This window comes from Notolepis coatsorum, assembly GCF_963971535.1.
Source record: "Notolepis coatsorum genome assembly, chromosome: 1".
Taxonomy (NCBI): Eukaryota; Metazoa; Chordata; class Actinopteri; order Aulopiformes; family Paralepididae; genus Notolepis; species Notolepis coatsorum.
In genome coordinates this window covers 16584984-16608373 of record NC_140165.1, presented here as the reverse complement: position 1 = coordinate 16608373, position 23390 = coordinate 16584984, and the positions used below count along the sequence as shown (strand labels likewise).

General features: G+C 44.0%; 1 protein-coding gene across 1 annotated transcript; it reads right to left on the bottom strand.

Moving 5' to 3' along the window:
* Positions 1–526: 526 nt before the first annotated feature.
* LOC311245236 (sodium/potassium-transporting ATPase subunit beta-233-like) lies at positions 527–22869 on the bottom strand. The gene is made up of 6 exons (XM_084335071.1): positions 22599–22869; positions 19135–19263; positions 4418–4573; positions 3602–3783; positions 2800–2883; positions 527–2045 (listed from the first exon to the last, which is right to left on the bottom strand). Exons 1-6 carry the CDS (start codon positions 22690–22692, stop codon positions 1785–1787), a joined length of 906 nt encoding a protein of 301 aa, XP_084191197.1. The 5' UTR covers positions 22693–22869; the 3' UTR covers positions 527–1784.
* Between the last annotated feature and the right edge of the window lie 521 nt (positions 22870–23390).

The window sequence follows — 23390 nt, the reverse complement described above, 5'->3', positions numbered from 1 at the left end:
ATGAACATAGTCAATAGGGGGAGGGGGCATTTTGCAGGTTGACTGCAGACATGTACGTTATGGTCTGACCGTACGGTATCCCACACCAAAACCACAAAACCCATGGAAATAAACAAGACAGGACTTTTTTTTATTTTCTTCATTTTATTTCAGTTTGTTTCTTACTCTGATTAAATAAATGACAAGAGTGGATGAACAGATGTTAGACATTGAACTTTAGCACTTAACATCGACGAGAGATCCTAAAAACACAGAGTACTGCATTGCTTCTGACAGAAGATTCTCCTCCGCTCCGACCAGTGACTTTGGTATTGTATTTATACATTACACTTTTCTGCAAAGAAAAAAAATGTACAACTGCATAAATATAAAATTCTTCCACCATGTTAAATGGCTAAAAACACATTCATCAGAAAGCTACACCACAATGTCGTGATGTATCCAGCAAAAAAAAAAAAAAAAACAACAACAATCTTTTTCTTTTCGTTTGTTTCTCTCTTTTTTTTCATTTATAGCAGAGTTAGCGCACCGAGGCTGCTGGAGGGTCCCAGTGTCTAACAGGGCTGGACACACAACTTCTACATTCAAGAAAAGGAAAAAGGAAAGAAGAAAAAAATCAAAAAAATAAGTAATAGCCTGAAATAAACTGTAATAAAAAAAAAACATCTCCCACATTTAAGTGATTGGAAAAAAAGGAGAAAGAAAAAATAAAAGGAAAGGGGAAAAAAAGAAAACAAATGAAAAAAAAAGTGATGTAAAAATATTCTCCCATAAAATCAGACGTAAAAGACACGAATAGAAGAAGAGAAGATAAAGATAAATTCCCTGGAGTGCACACCTTTTTTTCTCACACGGATCAGTAGAGATCAGAGCGTACCGTGTCAAAATATTTTTTTTTTCTCAATCATTAAGTATACATTTATATATATATATATATACGTATATACACATCTTGGACTGCTGAAGCTTGCTCACATAAGAAAAAGAAAACGGGTTTTACGACGTGGCTTGGAATAGGACCAAAAAGTAGCCGACTACTGCACTGTACACTCCCAAAAAAATATATAATATTGAAACCACACAAAGGCAGCAGTATGGATGTGGGACGAAGAGAGAGACCGCTCGCAAGAGCGACCACTCGCGACACACCGGTGGTGGAATTACAATTTACAGTCAAGAGAATGAACAATGTCCCATGGCTCGTGGAATATTCTCATTTACAGTAGAATAAATATTTTTTTTTTCTCTCTTATTACGCTATTGCTACTCTTTCTGTAAATTACATTCTACGACGCTAGACAGATGCAGAGAAGCTAGTGTTTTGAAAAGCAGACAGTTTTTTTTTCTTTTTTTTTTAAGTATCGGTCCCGTATGTAGTTTTTTTACTTTCGTAGTTTGTCGTCGTTTTTTCTTTTTTTTTTCTCTTTTTAATTCAAGACTAGTTGTGATTCTCAACCACGATCGTCGTCCCCCCCCCCCCCTACCCCCTCCCGTCTCCTGCCCCCCACCCCCCCCCACACAACCACACTACTCTCGTTCTTCCTCTCCACAACATTATATTGTAAGTTACCTCTTGAAGTTGTGTTTTTAAAGGTTTAGGGGGAGGGAGGGAGGGGGTGGGCTTGAGGCGAGAGGGGGTGGGGGTCAGAAGGGAGGTGATGAGGGGGGGAGGGGAGGGGGGGGGGGGGGCTTGAGGCGAGAGGGGGGGGGGTCAGAAGGGAGGTGATGAGGGGGGGGGGGGGGGGGGTCATTTTGAGACAAAAGTGCTACAATCCTGATGCTGGTCATGAAGAGGCGACGGTGATCTTGATGTCGAAGCGTCCCTGGTACCGGTCCTTATCACTGTAGTCGATGTTGTCCCCGTAGACTTTGCACTCGATGCGCAGCTCGGTGTCCCGGGTGAGGTTGGTGAACTGGATGGCCACCAGCGGCTGCAGGTACTGGGGGTGGAGCAGCTTGCCGTAGTAGGGGTAGTACTGCAGCGGGAAGCCTCCCCCGATGCCGTAGTAGTTGATTGTCCCAATCTTGTCCTTGTCCTCCTCTCTCTGCGGGGCGTTTTGAAACACACGGCGGACATATGAAAAATCACAAATTCAAAGAGAAGGTCCCGATCCCACCGTCTGAATGTAAGCAAAATGGTAACCCCACCACCAGAAACAGAGATACAGACACATATAGATAAGAGATAGATAGATTCTATCTTTATTCTATTTTTACTTCTCCACTGTACTATAATTCTATGACCTGTACCATGTCTTCCACTACCTGTACCTCCCCTCCCCCCTCCCCCCTGCTGCTATGATGCCTGAATTTCCCCAAGGGGATCAATAAAGGAATATCTTATCTTAGATAGATAGATAGATAGATAGATAGATAGATAGATAGATAGATAGATAGATAGATAGATAGATAGATAGATAGATAGATAGATAGATAGATAGATAGATAGATAGATAGATAGATAGATAGATAGATAGATAGATAGATACATTAATAACTACAAATAATCTACAAAGCAAACCCTTGTTTGATGAAAGCACCTCAGCCCTCAGTGGAAGACCGGTGAGCATCGCATCTATGACAGTGTCCTTGTAACAAGGACATACAACCACAATGACATACTGCAACACAACCGCCTGTCGTGGCAGTATTTTAGCCAAAGTTAGCTAGTTTTCAACACCCGTCCTGGGAGCAGGTTGGCAGCCATATATATATATATATACGCGGGGGTTAGGTACTCTTACTCCGGGTCAGACGTGGTATAAAAGCGTGGTGTGTGGACTGAAGCGAGGAGGGTACCTTGTTGGTGCAGAAGATGGGGATGACGTTGGGCTGCACCTTGTACTGTGCGTCCTCTGGGATGCTGGCGTTGGTCTTAGGTGGCTGGAAAAAAAAATATATATATATTTTTTAGAATTAAAGTGCAAACGCAGAATCTCCTATTTGACCCACATGGTTTCAGCCATAAAGAGCTAAGTCGCTCAATGAAGGCCATCTTGGACTGAGACACGATTATGTGACACTGCACTGGGATGCGAAGACGCTTCCTTTTCTTGACGAAAAGACATTATGAAAAATAATTGTAAAGGATGGCTCTTGTACATAGTTGTTACTACGTGGACTACATAGAGATCAGTCGCCACCCGCCACCATGGAGATGGATGATATTAAAGGAAAACTCCCAACATTTTGGGAAATTCGCTTATTTGCCATCTACCCTGGAGTTAGACAAGAAGATGCATACCTTTTTCTTCTCTGTGCATGCAGTAGGAGTAGGAAGACGTTGGGAACTAGGCTAATGGAGGAACCTACTTCCAGTGACTGGCGCTAAGCTAGGCTAACGGTGCACGTCTTCCTACTCCTACTGCATGCACAGAGAAGAAAAGGGTATGTATCTTCTTGTCTAACTCCAGGGTAGATGCCAAATAAGCTAATTTCCCAAAATGTTGGAGTTTTCCAACATATATAAAAAAATATATATATATATATATAAAAATAAAAGGATGTTATAACTGTTATATTTATGTGCATTACATCATGTCCTGCCTCATTAATAACATGAATGATTCACCCCCCCCCCCCCCCCCACACACACACTCACTCTTGGGCGGAAGTTGACGATCCTGTTGAGCTTGACGATGAAGCAGGGCGCGCCGACGTTGAAGCCGAAGTCGATGTCAGATCCGTCGCAGGGCCCCAGGAGGTTCTTGGAGAAGCGGCAGGCCTTCTTGGTGCCCCCGTCGCGATCCAGTTCACCCCTGCCCTTATAGTCTGCGGGCTCGTCTGAAGGAGAGAGGAACGCGCCGTTGAGTTCATTTGTGAATTGATGGGGAATTGATGGGACACTTTAGTCCCAAAGCTTGGAGGAGGCACGTAACTGTTAAATTACATCATGAGTTAAATAACCTTAGGATTAGAAGGATAGGGTTCCCACAGACATTGCAAAATAAAAAATGTCGAAGTAGTTTTCCAAGCACTATTTTTCAGTTTAAAAGGGCATTTAAAAGGATCCAATTCCCTTTTAAATGTGTTTTTTTTTTATTGGGAAAAAATCGGATCCAATATTTATGGCTTAAAACCAATTTCCGACAATTAGTTTTTTTGTCAAAAATCAAGAACCTTGTGCGAACCCTGGAAGGAGCTCCTGCTTTTGAGAAGTAGGAATGCTACTAGATTGTGAGACCGAACTGATGTAATCTGCCAGCATAGCAGAGAGAAAGAGACAGAGAGAAAGAGACAGAGAGAAAGAGACAGAGAAAGTGACACAGAGAGAAAGAGAGTTAGGCAAAGAGAGAGAGAGAGAGAGAGAGAGAGAGAGAGAGAGAGAGAGAGAGAGAGAGAGAGAGAGAGAGAGAGAGAGAGAGAGAGAGAGAGAGAGAGAGAGAGAGAGAGAGGGAGGGGGGGGGGAGAAACCCACCTCCGCAGTCCTCAAAATCCATCGTGTTGTCCTGGATCTCCTTCTTGTAGAGTTTGAGGAACTCCTTCAGGGCCTTGGTGTACGGCGTGTAGGTCTCCGGGTCTTTCTCGTTGAAGGCCACTTCAGATTTCAATGAGCGCGGGGTGTGCGAAAGACCTGTCCGATGGGGCACAAAACAAAAAAACACTGTTAGTTTCAGCCTTGTTGGTCAAATAACAACAGTGCACCCCACGCCCCCAATCCAAGAAATGTTTACACTCATTCACTTACAAAAAAAGAGTTTTCTATATCTATGGTGATTTGGCTCAAGTCAGAACCCTGTTTTTAAATTGAATGAGGTTTCTTCCAACTAAACATGGCGATCCTAGCTTAGCGAACGTTAGCCTAGCTTAGCGAACGTTAGCCTAGCTTAGCACAATGAATGGAAGCGGACAGTGCCGCCGCCGGTAAGCCTTCGGGAGAGGTATTAGTTGGACAATGCCTAGGCTAAGCTAGGCTAACGTGCAGCCAGATAGCTTTCTACTGAACGCACAGAGAGGAAACTGGTATCTATATTCTTCTCTCTCTGGAGATGACGGTAAGCTAATTTCCCCAAATGTTGGTCCTTTAACTCATTCAGCGCCAACCACGTAATAATACGTGTTTGCCCGCCAGCGATTGAGCACCAATCACGTAATAATACATTTTTAGATCCTTTTTTCTTTTTTTCGATTTTAATATTCTATACAGTCTCACAGACCTCTGTGTATCACTGGGACTCATTCTGAGACCTAGGTGGCAGTATCGCCTACCCGTTGAAACCTTATTTCACACTGTGTGTTACATTGTATATGGTCCGGGCGGAGAATTTGGACCCGGGCAAGTGAATCGCTTCATTCGAGCAACTTGGAACGCGTCCAGCACACTTGATGCATAGTTTGTCCCATTTTATGTCAGGGACCCGATGGACATCAATACTGGAAATCGCGATCAGACAACTGGAATATTCATTTTGGAATACCTCTTAGCAAAGGTAGGGACTATATGACATCAATCCTACAATGATTTCACATTGATCGCAAAGATCATATGTCACATACTCCAAAACGTATGCCGTTGCTGACGATCAGAGCGTCACAAAACGACCCCCGCCCCCTTTGATGCCTTCATGATGAAACACAATACCTATTATATACCTTTGATTTGGAAATAGTATCGTGTCCAGACGAGCAATGCAAATGACTTTTGCAAAATGCACATAGCGCTCCACAACTCATCTTCCAGGAATTAGCCCGGATCACTCTGAAACTATACAATATTCACCACGGGATAACACGCAAACGTATACATGAAAATATAGAATACACAATAGATCCGCAAAGATCGTGAAATGTTGTGAAAATAGGCAATGGAAAGCTGGCCCTAGAGAGCAGAGATGGGGACAGGCTATGGCGCTGAATGAGTTAACCAAACGCCAGTTATGCAGGCTTTTAGTATTGAAATAGTTCCCAGTGACGATCAAATAGTAATGTTGTGAGTTTTGACCATCCCTGGTTTGAATCAGAAAAGGAGAAGAACATCATAGTCCAGTGTAAGCTACGCCCGCCTGCGGTAACAATACTGCCGACATCAAAGGACTCCTTTGGGACTTTGATTTAAAGAAGCATTGCAGGTAAGACTGACCGCTTTCCTTTATGATGTTGTTTTTGACAGCTCAGCAGGTGGACACCTGGCTAGATCCACAAAGAATGGATTGCACGGAGCAAGTTGCACCCTTACTTACAATTCATTATGAATTGAAAATGGGGGACCCTGATGTAAACAAGACGAAAGTCTTTCTCTGGTCTGCATCCCCTTAACAATTGTGTGTATTGAGCCGTACTGTAGTGTATTGTACCCATTCTGCAATCTGTTAATAACATTTTCATTCAATCAATCACCGTGCAGATTGATTGATTGAATGAAAGTTTTATTTAACAGATTGCAGAATGGGTACAATACAGTACGGCTCAATACACACAATTGTTAAGGGGATGCAGACCAGAGAAAGACTTTCGTCTTGTTTACATCAGGGTCCCCCATTTTCAATTCATAATGAATTGTAAGTAAGGGTGCAACTTGCTCCGTGCAATCCATTCTTTGTGGATCTAGCCCTAGGGTGACTAAACGCCCCAATTTGTGCACAGGTTAACCCTTTCACTACCAAACTACCAAAAGGTTAACCCTTCCACTGTGACAATACAGAAGGTTAACCCTTTCACTGCCACACGACAAAGGGTTAACCCTTTCACTATCCCACTATGGAAGGTTAATCCTTTCACTGTAGTGTGGTAGTGAAAGGGTTAAATCACCCGTCGCCACAATGAGAGAGAGCTTAGTCCTCCACCTGCTCCCAGCGCGCCACCCGTGTCCCCGTGTCTTCAGAGCCTCTGTGGCGCGTTACAGGGTCAACCGCTGCAGTTAAATACATGAATTGTTGTTGTTTTTGTCCAGTTATCACTTGTGAGCTGTGTTGTGTTTCACAGTTTGAGTAACTTGTGAGAGTTTGAGTAACTTGTGAGAGTTTGAGTAACTTGTGAGCTGTGTTGTTCGGAGCAGTTTGAGTAACTTGTGAGCTGTGTTGTTCGGAGCAGTTTGAGTAACTTGTGAGCTGTGTTGTTCGGAGCAGTTTGAGTAACTTGTGAGCTGTGTTGTTCGGAGCAGTTTGAGTAACTTGTGAGCTGTGTTGTTCGGAGCAGTTTGAGTAACTTGTGAGCTGTGTTGTTCGGAGCAGTTTGAGTAACTTGTGAGCTGTGTTGTTCGGAGCAGTTTGAGTAACTTGTGAGCTGTGTTGTTCTGAGCAGTTTGAGTAACTTGTGAGCTGTGTTGTTCGGAGCAGTTTGAGTAACTTGTGAGCTGTGTTGTTCGGAGCAGTTTGAGTAACTTGTGAGCTGTGTTGTTCGGAGCAGTTTGAGTAACTTGTCAAGTTTGAGCAACTGTTATCCCTCGTGACCGGTGCATAGATGGACCAGAGAAACAGATACAGCGTGGAGCTTGTGAAGATTCAAGTCAAAGGGAATTTCTCTCTGACATGCCAAGAGTTTTATAAATATAATCTTCATCAGAAGGCTCTAAGCAGCGCAGTCCAGCAAGAAATGTAAATTCCTTCAAAAGCCTATACAGCACATCTTTGTCTCCGATCTACCAAATTTGTGTTTTGAGAAAGGCGCCCAGTAAAAACTACGAAGACATCATTTATATTAGCTTACAATTTCTGTTCTGTTCTTGGTGCCTGACACTCAGTCATTTGGCCTATTTTACCTACTTAGCCTACTGTGCTTTCAATTAATTAATTCTTAATCTTATTTAAATCAAATGCTGTATACATTATGTAAATATATATATTTTGTATTATATTAAAAAAAAATCTTCTTCAATTTTCAACAACCAACAACACAACATCAACAGTAACAACAACAATAATAATAATAATAATAATAATAATAATAATAATAATAATAATAATAATAATAATAATAATAATAATAATAATAATAATAATAATGACAAAACAATAATAAATAATAAATACAGATCTAAACTTAACTAATAAATACAAAATACAAATATACCAAATAAAAATAAAAACAAAAACACCACAAACACAAAAGACATTAGACAACAGACATTGTTTTGTTGCCATACAAAAGTAAAAGTAATTTTATTGATATCTTTCCTTTTGTCTTTTATTTTCATATTTGGCACTGAGGTACATCCAAAAGTAACCAACGGTTAACCAGATTACATTTCTAATTTAATAGTGTGACAAGAGTAAATTACTGAATATATTCGTCAACAGACAATGAATGTGTGGCTGTAACTGAATACATTTAGTCAAATAACTCCCAACTCTGGAGGATAAAGCCAGCGAATAATGGGAGGAACCCCTCTTTGGAAACCAGCCCCTGTGTACCCCTCAATACGTCCCTGTTTACCCCTCGATACGCCCGTTTACCCCTCGATACGCCCCTGTTTACCCCTCGATACGCCCCTGTTTACCCCTCGATGAGCCCGTTTACCCCTCGATACGCCCTGTTTACCCCGCCCCTGTTTACCCCTCGATACGCCCCTGTTTACCCCTCGATACGCCCCTGTTTACCCCTCGATACGCCCCTGTTTACCCCTCGATACGTCCCTGTTTACCCCTCGATACGCCCCTGTTTACCCCTCGATACGTCCCTGTTTACCCCTCGATACGCCCCTGTTTACCCCTCGATACGTCCCTGTTTACCCCTCGATACGTCCCTGTTTACCCCTCGATACGCCCCTGTTTACCCCTCGATACGCCCCTGTTTACCCCTCGATACGTCCCTGTTTACCCCTCGATACGCCCCTGTTTACCCCTCGATACGCCCCTGTTTACCCCTCGATACGTCCCTGTTTACCCCTCGATACGCCCCTGTTTACCCCTCGATACGTCCCTGTTTACCCCTCGATACGTCCCTGTTTACCCCTCGATACGCCCCTGTTTACCCCTCGATACGCCCCTGTTTACCCCTCGATACGTCCCTGTTTACCCCTCGATACGCCCCTGTTTACCCCTCGATACGCCCCTGTTTACCCCTCGATACGTCCCTGTTTACCCCTCGATACGCCCCTGTTTACCCCTCGATACGTCCCTGTTTACCCCTCGATACGCCCCTGTTTACCCCTCGATACGTCCCTGTTTACCCCTCGATACGCCCCTGTTTACCCCTCGATACGTCCCTGTTTACCCCTCGATACGCCCCTGTTTACCCCTCGATACGTCCCTGTTTACCCCTCGATACGTCCCTGTTTACCCCTCGATACGTCCCTGTTTACCCCTCGATACGCCCCTGTTTACCCCTCGATACGTCCCTGTTTACCCCTCGATACGCCCCTGTTTACCCCTCGATACGCCCCTGTTTACCCCTCGATACGCCCCTGTTTACCCCTCGATACGCCCCTGTTTACCCCTCTATACGCCCCTGTTTACCCCTCGCCGAGCCCGGCGCCCCGCCCTCAACTCACAGACAAAAGGTCACCCAGGGTTCACAGCAGTCCTTTTTTTTCAATTTTACGACCTGTGGAACTAAAAAGCAATGTGGGGGGTGGGACTGTAATGGGAACCAATGGGGTGAAGAGGAGAGGAGAGAGGGAGCAACAATTCTGTCCTCTCTCTTCCCCCTCCCTTTCTTTTAAGGGACTCCCACAGATCAACACAGGTCCCTCTATTACCTCAGTGGAAAATTCAGGGCAATGGGGGACAGAAGCTACACACACACCATGACAGCTACACACACACCATGACAGCTACACACACACACACACCATGACAGCTACACACACACACCATGACAGCTACACACACACACACACCATGACAGCTACACACACACACACACACACACACCATGACAGCTACACACACACACACACACAGCATGACAGCTACACACACACACACACAGCATGACAGCTACACACACACACACACACCATGACAGCTACACACACACACACACACACACCATGACAGCTACACACACACACACACACACACACACCATGACAGCTACACACACACACACCATGACAGCTACACACACACACACACACACACACACACACACACACACACACACCATGACAGCTACACACACACACACACCATGACAGCTACACACACACACCATGACAGCTACACACACACACACACACACACCATGACAGCTACACACACACACACACACCATGACAGCTACACACACACACCATGACAGCTACACACACTGCCGCGGTATTGATTATTTCCTTACCGCACAAATTTGCAAAATATTTCCTACCGCCGCGGTTTTTACCGCACGCACAAAAAAAAAAAAAAAAAAAGTTTGAATGCATTTTTTTTTTAGTAGTAGTCTACTCTTTATAGCATATAGCCTGCCTCTAGTCTAAATGTCTATCTTTAGAGGATGACTTTGCAGCATGAATATTGTTTGGGATTCGGCAAGCACGCATTCGTTATTAAAAGTGAAACACGGATTCGAAGTCTCCCCTCTGGTCGTGCGCCGTTCACTAGGTGTCGCGGGCAGGAGTGGTAGCGGCGCGCCCGCCGGTTACCCCCCCGACCCTTTCTTCTTATTATTATTATAACGTTACTACTTATGATTACAAAGGCATTCGATTTGTGGCATTAACGTTAGTATAGTTACACGTTCGTATTTACCGGACCATAGCAAGGCAAGCGTTACTAAATTAATATCTAAGTTCCTTTCTTTGCTCAGAGCGTGCCGAGTTGTACCCATTCTGCGGTCTGTTAATAAAGTTTTCAATCAGACAACAAGTGTATAGAACGAAGGGCTTTTATTAGAACATTTCGTTGCAGTAAAATCATTATGCCTCGTTCCCTGAGGAGCGACGGCAATCCACTCCGGTCTCCGGTGGGAGCTAACGTACTATTAGCCGTGTTGTGACTGAGCTCTGATCAATGGCTCATGGCTGAGATTCAGGAAGTAAAAGCACTTCGCGTATCTCTTCTGACCAATCTGTGGTCTGCAGTGTTTCATGTGACTTTTCTGGTACTCAATAGGGTCGCTTGGAATCTCGACAGAGAAGTAGGGTATATCTGCAGAGCCGCAAGCCCAACGAGAGCGTAATAATAATAATAATATAATAAAAAACAGCGGTGATGCCGGTATTCAGCCCAACGCTGCGGTGGGCATGATGTAACAGCGATACCGCGGTAATACCGATACCGCGGCAGCTGACACACACACCATGACAGCTACACACACACACCATGACAGCTACACACACACACACACCATGACAGCTACACACACACACACCATGACAGCTACACACACACACACCATGACAGCTACACACACACACACCATGACAGCTACACACACACACAGCATGACAGCTACACACACACACACCATGACAGCTACACACACACACAGCATGACAGCTACACACACACACAGCATGACAGCTACACACACACACACCATGACAGCTACACACACACACAGCATGACAGCTACACACACACACAGCATGGCCTAGTTAGTCAAGAAGCAAACATCTACCACCACTGGAGTGTTGTGACTCGAGTACAGTCTCGCCGTACGTCCAGTTCAGTAGTGAAACCATTACTTAACCCTTTTGCCTCCTTAGCAACTATTTCCTGTATTTAGCCTTTTTGTGTGTGTGTGTGTGTGTGTGTGTGTGTGTGTGTTGATGATTATGTCATGAAATTGGGTCAGTTTGCTTATTTTCCATATATTTACAGAATTTGAGATTATATTTTGAAAACCTCTAAAAGAAAGTTACCAATATTAGAGGACAAAACGACCCCAGTGGTTTATTTCATGCCATTAGGGGTTTAACCCCAACCCTAACACAAACGGGAATATAAGGGGTTACAATTCGAAAATCTTTGGAATCGTTGATAGATATGTTGAGTTAGGTTCATAGTGGTATTCATAAAAAAAAGAATTGGAACAAAATATTACAAATTAAGTTTTTTTATGACCTTGAATTTGATGCCAACTCTGTTACCTAACAAGGCAGAAGGGTTAACCCTTTCACCACCACACACTACCAAAGGGTTAACCCTTTCACTGCGACAATACAGAAGGTTAAACCCCTTTCACTGTCACACGACAAAGGGTTAACCCTTTCACAACCACTGTAACCGTCTGTAGTGTGGTAGTGAAAGGGGCTAACCTTCTGTAGTGTGGTGGTGAAAGGGTTAAAAGTGTCACCTTACTGAAAGTGAAAAAATACAGAGACCCAAAATGTATAACCCCCCCCCGCAAAAAGGTATCATAGTGGCATCATCGGTGCATGTATAAATAATTCACCATGGTGCTGGCAAAAGCTGCACATCATCACCATGGTAGCACTTTAGTGCGTCGATGGTTACCTTGTTTTGGGCTTTGAAGTTTCAGGATTGTTCGGTTATAGTGGGGGCTATATAACTATATAGTTATAGTTACTGTGTACTTTCTTCAATTTGCTGTTATTATGAATTCATTATGTTTTCATCACACACTAGTCTTAGTCTTTTTTTATCCACTTTTTCTCCCATTTTCTATATTTTTCTCCCATCCCAATTTCGTATCATCCAATTCAACCCTCCCCTGTCACGGACGCTGTTTCTTGCCTCCCACAAGCCGGCTGCAATGTGGACTAAGTCATACATAGCACAAGTCCCCTCCGGTACTTGAGGTAACAGCAGTCGCATCTTTTCACCTGCGCAGCTCGATCTCTCAGTGGCGAGGAGTAACGCGTGGGAGGCTCACGCTGCCCCCGACACTTCCTGATTCTACTGCGCAGGCGCACCAACCGACCTGTAGGAGTCGCTGTCCACAACGCCCGATCCCCACCCTTCAGTTTCCCTCCCCGTAATACGGCCAATGTGTATTACTGTGGACGACCAGCTAAACTGAAAGCAAATGTGGAGCGCTGGGCTCGAACTGACGAGCCCAGCGTCTCCAGCATTTCGTGGCGAGTGCCTTGCCCACTACGCCACGTAGCCGCCCATACACTAGTCTTAGTCTTTATTGTTGTAATTATTATGAGTGTTGAGAGACAAAGGCTAAATCGGACATCAAGGTTTTTCCCCCTACATTGAAATGAAATTGACCGCAAAATGTGCAATAATTAAATTGTATTAATTACAGCCTTAGTCTATAACGAAACGGCTCATAGGCATATGAAAAATAAATAACACGTGCAGCCAAGAATAAAATATATAAAATAAAAACCATGTATTTCTTGACAGCAGTAGACTAATCCACTAAATACATTGGCTTATAGTCTAACAGAATAGCCCCTTAATGTCCAATCAGAGAAGTTAAAGTGTCTTTATGCAGGCATAATCAAAGTGAAGTAGTGTCTTTATACAGGCCTAATCTAAATGAAGTAGTGTCTTTATACAGGCCCAATAAGAGAAGTGAAAGTGTCTTTATACAGGCCCAATAAGAGAAGTGAAAGTGTCTTTATACAGGCCCAATAAGAGAAGTGAAAGTCCTTTATGCAGGCCTAATCAAAATGAAGTAGTGTCTTTATACAGGCCTAATCTAAATTAAGTAGTGTCTTTATACAGGCCCAATAAGAGAAGTGAAAGTGTCTTTATACAGGCCTAATCAAAATGAAAGTGTCTTTATTAGGGCTGTCCCCGACTAAGGATTTGTATAGTCGACTTTGATTGGCCAAAATTTGCCAATATCATCATCAGGTGGCTTCTTGGTTCCGAAGGTTGCCTATCACTCTCCAACCCATTCTGTCCCCACTTCTTCTCTCCAACTCTGTGACTCCGCCTCTCACTCCGCAATAGTCGACTAATATATATATATACATATTCTATTTTTTTTCATTGTTCCATTTGGGCTGTGGGGGGTGCTTAATGTCTGAAGGAGTCGACTGAAGGCTTCTTGTCCTCTGCGAAAGCATGCAATTGGTCCACTGATGGATACATCTTGATATTTGTCTAGTCTAGTGTGTTCATTAGATGGGTGAAATCCTCTTTCAGTGCCTTTGTGCCCGTTTCTTAGGCAGTTAGCCTCTCTGGTATGCACGCCATTAGCGTTAGCCACGTTTCTAGGCCTCTTTGCTTTTTGAAAGAATGATAAATAAAAAGATTATAGAAGTTGGCAGTCGACTACGGCTCCTTTCGATCGATTAGTCGACTATTTGGGGTCAGCCCTGGTCTTTATACAGGCATAATCAAAGTGAAAGTGTCTTTATACAGGCCTAATCAAAGTGAAAGTGTCTTTATACAGGCCTAATCAAAGTGAAGTAGTGTCTTTATGCAGGCCTAATCAAAGTGAAGTAGTCTTTATGCAGGCATAATCAAAGTGAAGTAGTGTCTTTATGCAGGCCTAATCAAAGTGAAAGTGTCTTTATACAGGCCTGATCAAAGTGAAGTAGTGTCTTTATACAGGCCTAATCAAAGTTAAATTAATTGGTTGCTTGTGAAAGTAAAACAGAAATTAGGACCATGTCAGTGTAGACCTTTACACGAAATCTTAAAGGTGACATGCATTATAAATGTCATTTTTCAGTCTCTAGCATTGTATTATAGTAATAGGAGTTAGTATCAATGTTTTTTTTTGTATTCTATTTTTTTATAATTTTTTAAACAAACACATAAACAAACATGACAACACACGATAAGATATACAAGCATTAGTTGACAGTGCACATCCAATGAAATCACATTTTAGTTAATTGTCTTATATAGGATATACCCTTAATACCTGTTATCTAAAAACCTACACACATATGCTCTAGCTCGTACCCCCCCCCCCCCTCCCGGACCCCCCATTGGATAATCCATCCATTTTCCCTCGCTCCTAACCAGACAGTATCAATGTGTTTTTGTGTCTAAATACCATATTGGCGGATTGCTCTCATTCAGCTCAGACCATTTCCTGCTAGATTTAATTAGGTCATCCTGATTTGAGGCATATCGTGACGTCACCGGGGCCCTGGGTAAGCGGACAGTGATGCAATTGGCTCTGTGGTTGGAGCTAATGCCCGCCCACAATCTACCTAGACTACACAGCGAGTGGAAACCACTTCCTCATACTGCGAGGCAGAGTGAAACCTGACACCTCTGCATGCACTCTGCGAGGGAGAGAGAGAGATAGAGGGAGAGAGGGAGAGAGAGAGACCACTGTGCAAACACTCCGCACGCAAGTGAATCCTCTCTCTCTCTCTCTCTCAGCTCTCTCTCTCTCTATCTCTCTCTGTCTACCAGTCGCAGACTGTGTGGGCTGACTGTCACTCAACAGCCTGAAATCCTGAGGCTGAAAAATGATGGTTTTGAGTACTTGATTAGAAATATAAAACAATGAATTTTTTGGAAAAAAAACCTTACAGATGTCTTCAATACTCACAGGAATTGTGTAAAGTTGCCCAAATAGTGCAAGGAATAGCAATGCAGGTCCCCTTTAAATAATTAACAGAATTGCGTCTAATAAATAAAACCGCGCCTTCACTTTAAGTGTGTATTGTTCAAACTAAATAAACAACCGCATTCCAATCAAAGCGAAAAAACATGAATTACACCTATAACGAAAATAGCTTCTGTGGTCCATGCCTTAATAATAAACTACCTAGAGCGGCTTGAATGATGCGAGCGCTCAACCCGCTATAGGTTGTGTGACAGGAGGACTAATGTGTCCCCATTCTTTGGCAAAATGCGCTGTGAAGGGGTTCAAGTAGTGAGTGGCCAGTCGCCAGCCGTGGATAACGGTCCCGTGCATCAAAATACACTTTTCCAGCGTATTGATTTGTCTGGGTGCTAAACGTGTTACCATCCATGTAAGAACAATACATGCACAATATTTTTGCAATACGAGGTGATTTAGAGGTGGAACGGCACATCAGTTTTTATGGAAAAAGGGGGAAACCTGAAACAGGGGGTAATATGTAGCGGTACTGTGTCCCTTCTAAGGGTGGGGGGGGGGGGGGGGGAATCGATACGTAGTAGTATCGCGATACTTTGCGTGGCGATACTGTATCGATACAGGGACGCCCAGTATCGATATTAAATTATTCATAATTTTTTTTAATATATACCGGTATATTTATTTATTTTGTATACGGAATTTGCATTGTTCATTTCAATACCTGTAATAGTACAGTTTGTAGTCCACACACACACACACACACACACGTGCATTCAGTTAAGTTGGAATATGACTGTAATACAAACAGTTCAGTTTGTCAGGTACATGCAACACAGATTACAGTGTTGACATCCGTCTGCTTGAGAAAATACCATGTTCTGCAATAAAAATTATTGAAGTGAGATGAACAGACTGAACTTTATTTTATTAGATAAAACATGTTGACAAAGTTTTACTTTGCAGTTGAAAAAAGGTAATAAACTAAATGTGATCAAAAAATAAATAAATACAAATATTTCGCAATACTCAGCGTATCGCGATATATTTAGTATCGCGATACTATCGTATCGTGACGCAAGTATCGCGATAGTATCGTATCATGAGGTCTCTGGCGATTCCCACCCCTAGTCCATTCACTCTGTCCTCCACCAACATGGCCTGCTGTTAGTGTGTGTGTGTGTGTGTGTGTGTGTGTGTGTGTGTGTGTGTGTGTGTGTGTGTGTTACATGCACAAGGTTGCAACATTGTTACATTTCAAGCACACGGAGTGTCTGCTCCCATATTCCTGCACATTTTACCCTCTGTTTTGAAAACATTTCCTCGCTCGCACCTGCAATTTTTTGGGGGGTGGGCTTTGCCTATAAATAGCTTTGCCTGTGTGGCTCTGCATCGCAGTTTACTCAAGTCCTCCAGATCCTTCTGTCATTAGGTGCAACTGAAAACAGATGTTTCATCCACACATCAACCACCAAAGAAAAAAACGTGACTCTATTATGATGAAGCCCATTACAGATAACGGAAATCGAGTCATAATGTTGTGGTCTTGTTCGTTGCCCCGAGACAAGAGGCCTGAAGAAGGATTTAAATGGTTAACCCTTTCACTGCCACACTACAAACGGTAGTGAAAGGGTTAACCTCCTGTAGTGTGGTTGTGAAAGGGTTAACCATTTATCGCGTGGCAGTGAAAACCTTCTGTACTATTGTCGCAGTGAAAGGGTTAACCCTTTGGTAGTGAGGTAGTGAAAGGGTCATTTTGGTAGTGCAGTAGTGAAAGGGTTAACCCTTTGGTAGTGAGGTAGTGAAAGGGTCATTTTGGTAGTGCAGTAGTGAAAGGGTTAACCCTTTGGTAGTGAGGTAGTGAAAGGGTTCATGAAGACACTGGAGCGACGGTAGCCTACACTCTCGCTGCAGGCGCAAAGCCACACGGGACAAAAAGCGCAACGTTTCACAGGTAGACGGGGACTGAAAATAGACGGAAACGTTTTCCGAAAGTTCTAAATAACCTTGTTTGAGAAGAACATAATTAATCATTTTGGGTTATTATTTCAATAAGATACTCCCCCTGGACTAATTCTTATTTGTGGCGGGGGTACATTTTTTTTTTTAAGTATTTGATTACCATGGCAATGATCAAAGCTTCCAAGCATTCGGGTCAGCCCTATAAATAGTACAGTGCCACGGTGTGATCCAATTTAAACCACGATACGGATGGTATTTCCATAATTTTTTGTCACTACCCACGGTGGTACTGATACAAAATAAAAGTCTCTCATCTCCCAATTACAAAGATTTTCTCCTTTTCTTTTGTCATTTTCAAACTCCCGCGAGGAAGGACGCTGTGGTGAAAAGCGAAGGATCTCTGTGTAGTTGGAGGCACGACGGGCACAATAATGCCTGTCCCCCTACGAGAAGCTATATCTATATATACACGTATATTTATGTTCTTGTGTACTCATATTGTTCCCTGTTGTTCTATCATCTATGTTTCTTTGTTCTTTGTTTTTGCCTATTGTCAGCGACTTTAAAAAGCGCTATACAAAATAAATTAATTATTATTATTATTATTATTATTATTATTATTATTATTATTATTATTATTATTATTATTATTATTATTATTATTATTATTATTATTATTATTATTATATCAGCTTACTAGACCAGAATGAAGAGCATGTGAGCAGCAGTCTGTATTTATCACACACACAACTCTTTTGGAACCCTGTAATTACAGAGAAAAAGGGGAAGTTGAACATAAGGGAGATCGTGGGGGAGGGGAGGGGGTTGGTACACATGGAATGACAAATGGTTTCATGAAAAACCAGCACATGACAACTTGCGTTAAAACTCCCACGCATGCGTCACACCGTCGCCACTTCGACTGCGGAGAGCCGTTTGAACCTCCCGTACGGTTAAACTGTTAACTCGATTTTGTCTCTGCGAAAGCCTACTAGTAGCAGTTGTTGTTGTTCAGCCAACAACATTGAGGACATCTTGTCAGGCCGTCAGCCGACCACTGAATTGATTAGCGGAGACATTAACTGTCCTTGTAACGGCCTCCCAGTGGAGACGACCCAGAGCTCCTCCTCGCTTGAGTGAATTCCACTTCAACTGATAGAGAGGCCTCATATCTTACTGTGTAACTAGCTTAAACTGTGTATGTGTGAAATTCAATAGGAGTTTGTTTGACCAACCCCTCCTCCGCCTCTCTCTCTCTCTCCCTCTTTCTCAAACCTCCCTCTTGTGGGCAAACAAACTTGTAGACGTTAACCTAGTTTATGCTCCTTAACAGCCAGGGCTAGTAGGGGGTGATTTGCGCAAATCCACTTCCTCCTAAATCAAAATGAACACCTCTCCCGCTCCAACATTATGTCGACGATTGATGTAGCCTATTAGGCACAAAATGGAGTCACAGTCCCCACTGACCCTGCATCACAATGATGATCCTCAGTGGGGGCTTCCCAGCTATGGAAACCAGCCAAAGGTGTGTGTGTGTGTGTGTGTGTGCGCGTGTGTGTGTGTGTGTGTGCGTGTGTGTGTGTGTGTGCGTGTGCACACGCACACAGCCACACACACAAGGGAGCTAGTCGAGCGATAGCGCAGAGCGTTCAAACATTCAACAGAGATGCAAATATTGCACAGAGGCCAGCCAACCACAAGCGACTTGGAAGACAAAATAAACAAACCCATTCAAAAATGTTCACGCTACAAAAATGTGTGCACTCAGCACAATACCCTACTATGTCCCCGAAAGACGTGAAGGGGCGGGTCTGTGATAGGTTGGGGGGGGGGGTCCTCGTCTCTTACCTGGGGGGGCGACTCTGTCCTGCCATGTGGGTTTAAAGTCACTCAACGTCATCATCATGGCCTGGATGGTGCCGATGAAGATCCCGGCAAGGCAGCCGTAGAAGATGATGTAGAATACTATGATTTTAACTGTGGGGAGAAAAGAGAGGGAGGGAGGGAGAGAGAGAGAGAGAGAGAGAGAGAGAAAGGATGTGTCATGCCATGGTTGTTCAGAGACACAAGAGAGACACACACAGGACAGGGACGTGCCCTTGGGAGGCCCGACCTACACCCTCCCCCTCTCCCGCTAAGAGCACACAAAGAATCGAGGGAAGTCAGACTGTATATACGTTTTTTTTTTTTTTTTCAATGCACATTGTATGGAGACAAATTCTTCCCATTGTCAAGGCGGCTGTCCACGGCCGCAGGGGTGTAAGATCGACTTAACGATCGAGGCGCGCTATGCGATACGCTAGCGGTTAAAGTTTACACGGTACCCCCCCCCCCCCCCCGTTGTGCAACAACGCCGAGCCGGTAGATAGAGAGAGAGCACCGCGTTGCTCAACTGCTGGCTGGAGCAGCATATCTGGTTTGACAAACACTGAAAACATGTCGCGGCCCAGCCACGGGGAAACATGTCGCGGCCCAGCCACGGGGAAACATGTCGCGGCCCAGCCACGGGGAAACCGCCGGAGAACGCCCTCGGTTAACCTGAAGTACAATTTCAATTAGCTGCGTTCTTCTCCCCCTGCATACGAGGAAACGTGGGGGGGGGGGGGGGGGCGACGCGACAGAATAACCTTATTTTAATCTCATTCAGAACCGGTTAATGGAAGTCTTGTTAACCCTTTCACTACCACACACTACTACAGAAGGTTAACCCCCTTTCACTGCCACACGGCAGGAGGTTAACCCTTTCACTGCCACCACACTACAGAAGGTTAACCCTTTCACCGCCACACACTACAGGAGGTTAACCCTTTCACTGCCACACTACATACAGAAGGTTACACCTTTCACTGCCACACTGCAGGAGGTTAACCCTTTCACTACCACACACCACAGACCGCTAACCATCTGCAGTGTGTGGCAGTGAAAGGGTTAACATTATGCACTAGTGTGGTAGTAGTGAAAGGGTTAACCAATCCGCCGTGTGGCAGTGAAAGGGTTCAAATACTATACCACATTCCTCAGACGCCGGGAGCTAAAACCACAGTCCACCACCGTGTTTCTACCCCCAACAACACAGATATATCGGCCTATGGTTACAGAGCATCCATGTATTATTCCCGCCATGCCGCCTCCCCCACATTTCCCCCCAAGGGGGTCGATAAAGGAATATGGTATCCCGTCATTATACAGGACGACGCTGTCGGGTACAGTAAGCGACGAGGCCATATCTCCTAGCTAATCAAAGCTGTGACTCGAGTGCCTCTCCGGTAGACTCCTTGACAACTAGACCGGCCTGGCAACTAGCCACGCCGAGCCAAAGGGAGACAGAATGCATTGTCAACAGTAGGGCCTGTGTGTCTCCTATATGGAGGGAGGTGACAACAACAAAGCTACCATTCACATTCAAATCAAGACACTGGAAGCCATTGTCTCCCCAGCTTCACAGGGATGTGTAAAGAGTTGAACTCCGCCACCACAGAACCTCGTAATCCCAGACAACAAGGCATGCAGGAAATAGTCATTCCGCTGAAAACGTTATAGAAATCAACTTTATGTTTAGGTTATTATGTCACAAAACTAGAAACAATAGACGTCCCTATTCTGTTATAACAATAAACGATGCGCATCTTGTGTGATAACCTTGCAGCGGTAGCAAGGTGCGACGCACAGGTACGCTAGGCCTCCCAGTGCGAGGCAATGTCAAAGGGTCACATTGGAAACCCTCTCAGACAGAACCTCCAGCTGATGCTGCAGGGCATGACTGAGCACGCTCCATCGACACAAGGACCAAAAACAGGTCGAATATTCCCTTTGCCAATGATATTCTTATTATTACACACTAAAACAACACACCTCATTTGTATGTGAACATGTCTCGGAATGACATTAGGGGAAATAATTATTTTTGCATTCCGTGCAAGCAATTTGCCATTTTGAGTTTTAGGGCCAATATTTGGGAATGGGTCATAAAAAAAGACTTCAAACGTAATTCAGTAGATTGGACTAATAGCTGGTATAGGTACTGAGATATCCGTCCATCGATCATAACCTTGCGCGCAGCAGCACTGCGCATGGCACGTTTTTCCAATGCATCAGCAATTTTCGGGCTGACATGAGGAAGGAGTGGGGGACACACACTAAGTGCACCGACGAGTTTCACACAACTTTATTGACAGACGCCTCTATCTAGTGAAACATCCGTTTGTGTGTTCCCCTGTTTACCTAGGCTCGAATCAATGATCGATATACCGACCGGTGAGTAAAAACACGTGTGCGCACCGAATTGCAACATTCCCCCTAAAACTGTCTAGTGTTGTTGTCAAAACACCTAGAAGAAGACAGAACCATGTCCAAAAGGTATGTGACATTGAGATGGGGGGGGAGGAGGGCATGGCCGCTGGAGGAAACCAGAGAAAGGTATAGAGAACTAGTTAATCAATCCCATTGTTACCCTACACTACTGGCGTGGGACCAGGGAGAGAGAAACCCAAGACGGATCGAGTCACAACCCTCTCTCTCTCCATTTGGAAGCACAGAGGCCCCAGATCACCTTGACTCACCTTGGACGTGATGCATTTTTAACCCTTTGATCGCGTCACCGGTTGTGGGGAAATATGACACAATTAACTTTCCGTTTCAACAACAACGTGTTCCGTCTGAATGTCATAGTGCTTATAGATAGATCATAGGCCCCGTCTCGTAAATAAAACAAGAATGTCGTGGTGTTCCACCTATACCCGTCTGCGACGCATCTCACAGCCGGTCTATGCTGCACACCGCATTTACAATTGGAAAAACGGATTTATTATTAAAAATTGTTTTACAATACAGCTAGCATGTGGGCTTATGCCCATGAAAAATGACCTTGGTTGTACCATCTCTGTGGTCGTTTTTTAATCAATCGATCGAACGCGTCTGACTTCGACCGAGAGTCAAGGACAGGTTTGAATAATAATAATACTAATAATAATAAGATACAGGCTTTTGAAAATGAGGAGCACCCCGTACAGTGAACTCCGTGCCACACAGGGGCACAGACAGTGTGCAGCAGCAGCAGCGGTGGCCTACTGGCGCTTATGACTGCGCTGTAATAACGAGGCTATAATAATCATGTAAAAATGCAGCAAAGTCAAATCAAACAGGTGGGTTCTGTTCGCACTGAACACGACACACACGAGGCGATCAGAGAGACGCGCTCCGGGAATAAACGCAAGTCGACGATCATGACTTTTGAAACATTTGACCACGATGATCGACGCTCTCCGTGTACAGTTTCCGTTGTTACAGCCGGATAAACCAAGAGACATACTTACACCAACTTCCCCCGGTGCGTCCAAGCAATTCTCCGGTCTCCGAATTCCACACAAACCTCTTCCATCCGCCATCGCCTTTATTATTGGAAGGCATTTTGATTTGACGGTTGTTATTATTTCCCTTAAAAAGATGTCGGTTCCTTTTTCCTTTGCATGCAGATCAGATCCCTTCCTTCCTTGTTGGAGTACCCAATTCCAAAAAATAACCACCGACGTCGGAGATGTTGAACCCAGCTCGATCTTGCGAAAGGCGCACAAATATATCCGATTCCTCTCTCGACTCCGCCCGAAAACTGTGAATAAGTTACCTAGTAGAGGAGGGCGGCGCGGAGCCGGCGAATCACCGAGGAGAGCGGCCTGTGCGTAATGTTGTGAGCGTGTGCGCGCTCCGCCCAGCTGTGCGCGTCAGGACAGTATAGGAGCCAACGCTATATATCAGGTTATTGTATTGTATGAATGTTTATATGTTTATTTGTATGACCTTAGATTGACACGGCATTAGGACTATGGATTGGATGTAGATAAAGCCATTGAACCTCTCTTATATATTGTCATAATAGAACATTCTAGAACATTTGTGATGTCACAGTATGATGTCATCATAATAGAACATTCTAGAATATTTGTGATGTCACAGTATGATGTCATCATAATAGAACATTCTAGCACATTTGTGATGTCACAGTATGATGTCATCATAATAGAACATTCTAGAATATTTGTGATGTCACAGTATGATGTCATCATAATAGAACATTCTAGAATATTCGAGAAATAAACCGTTTGGATATC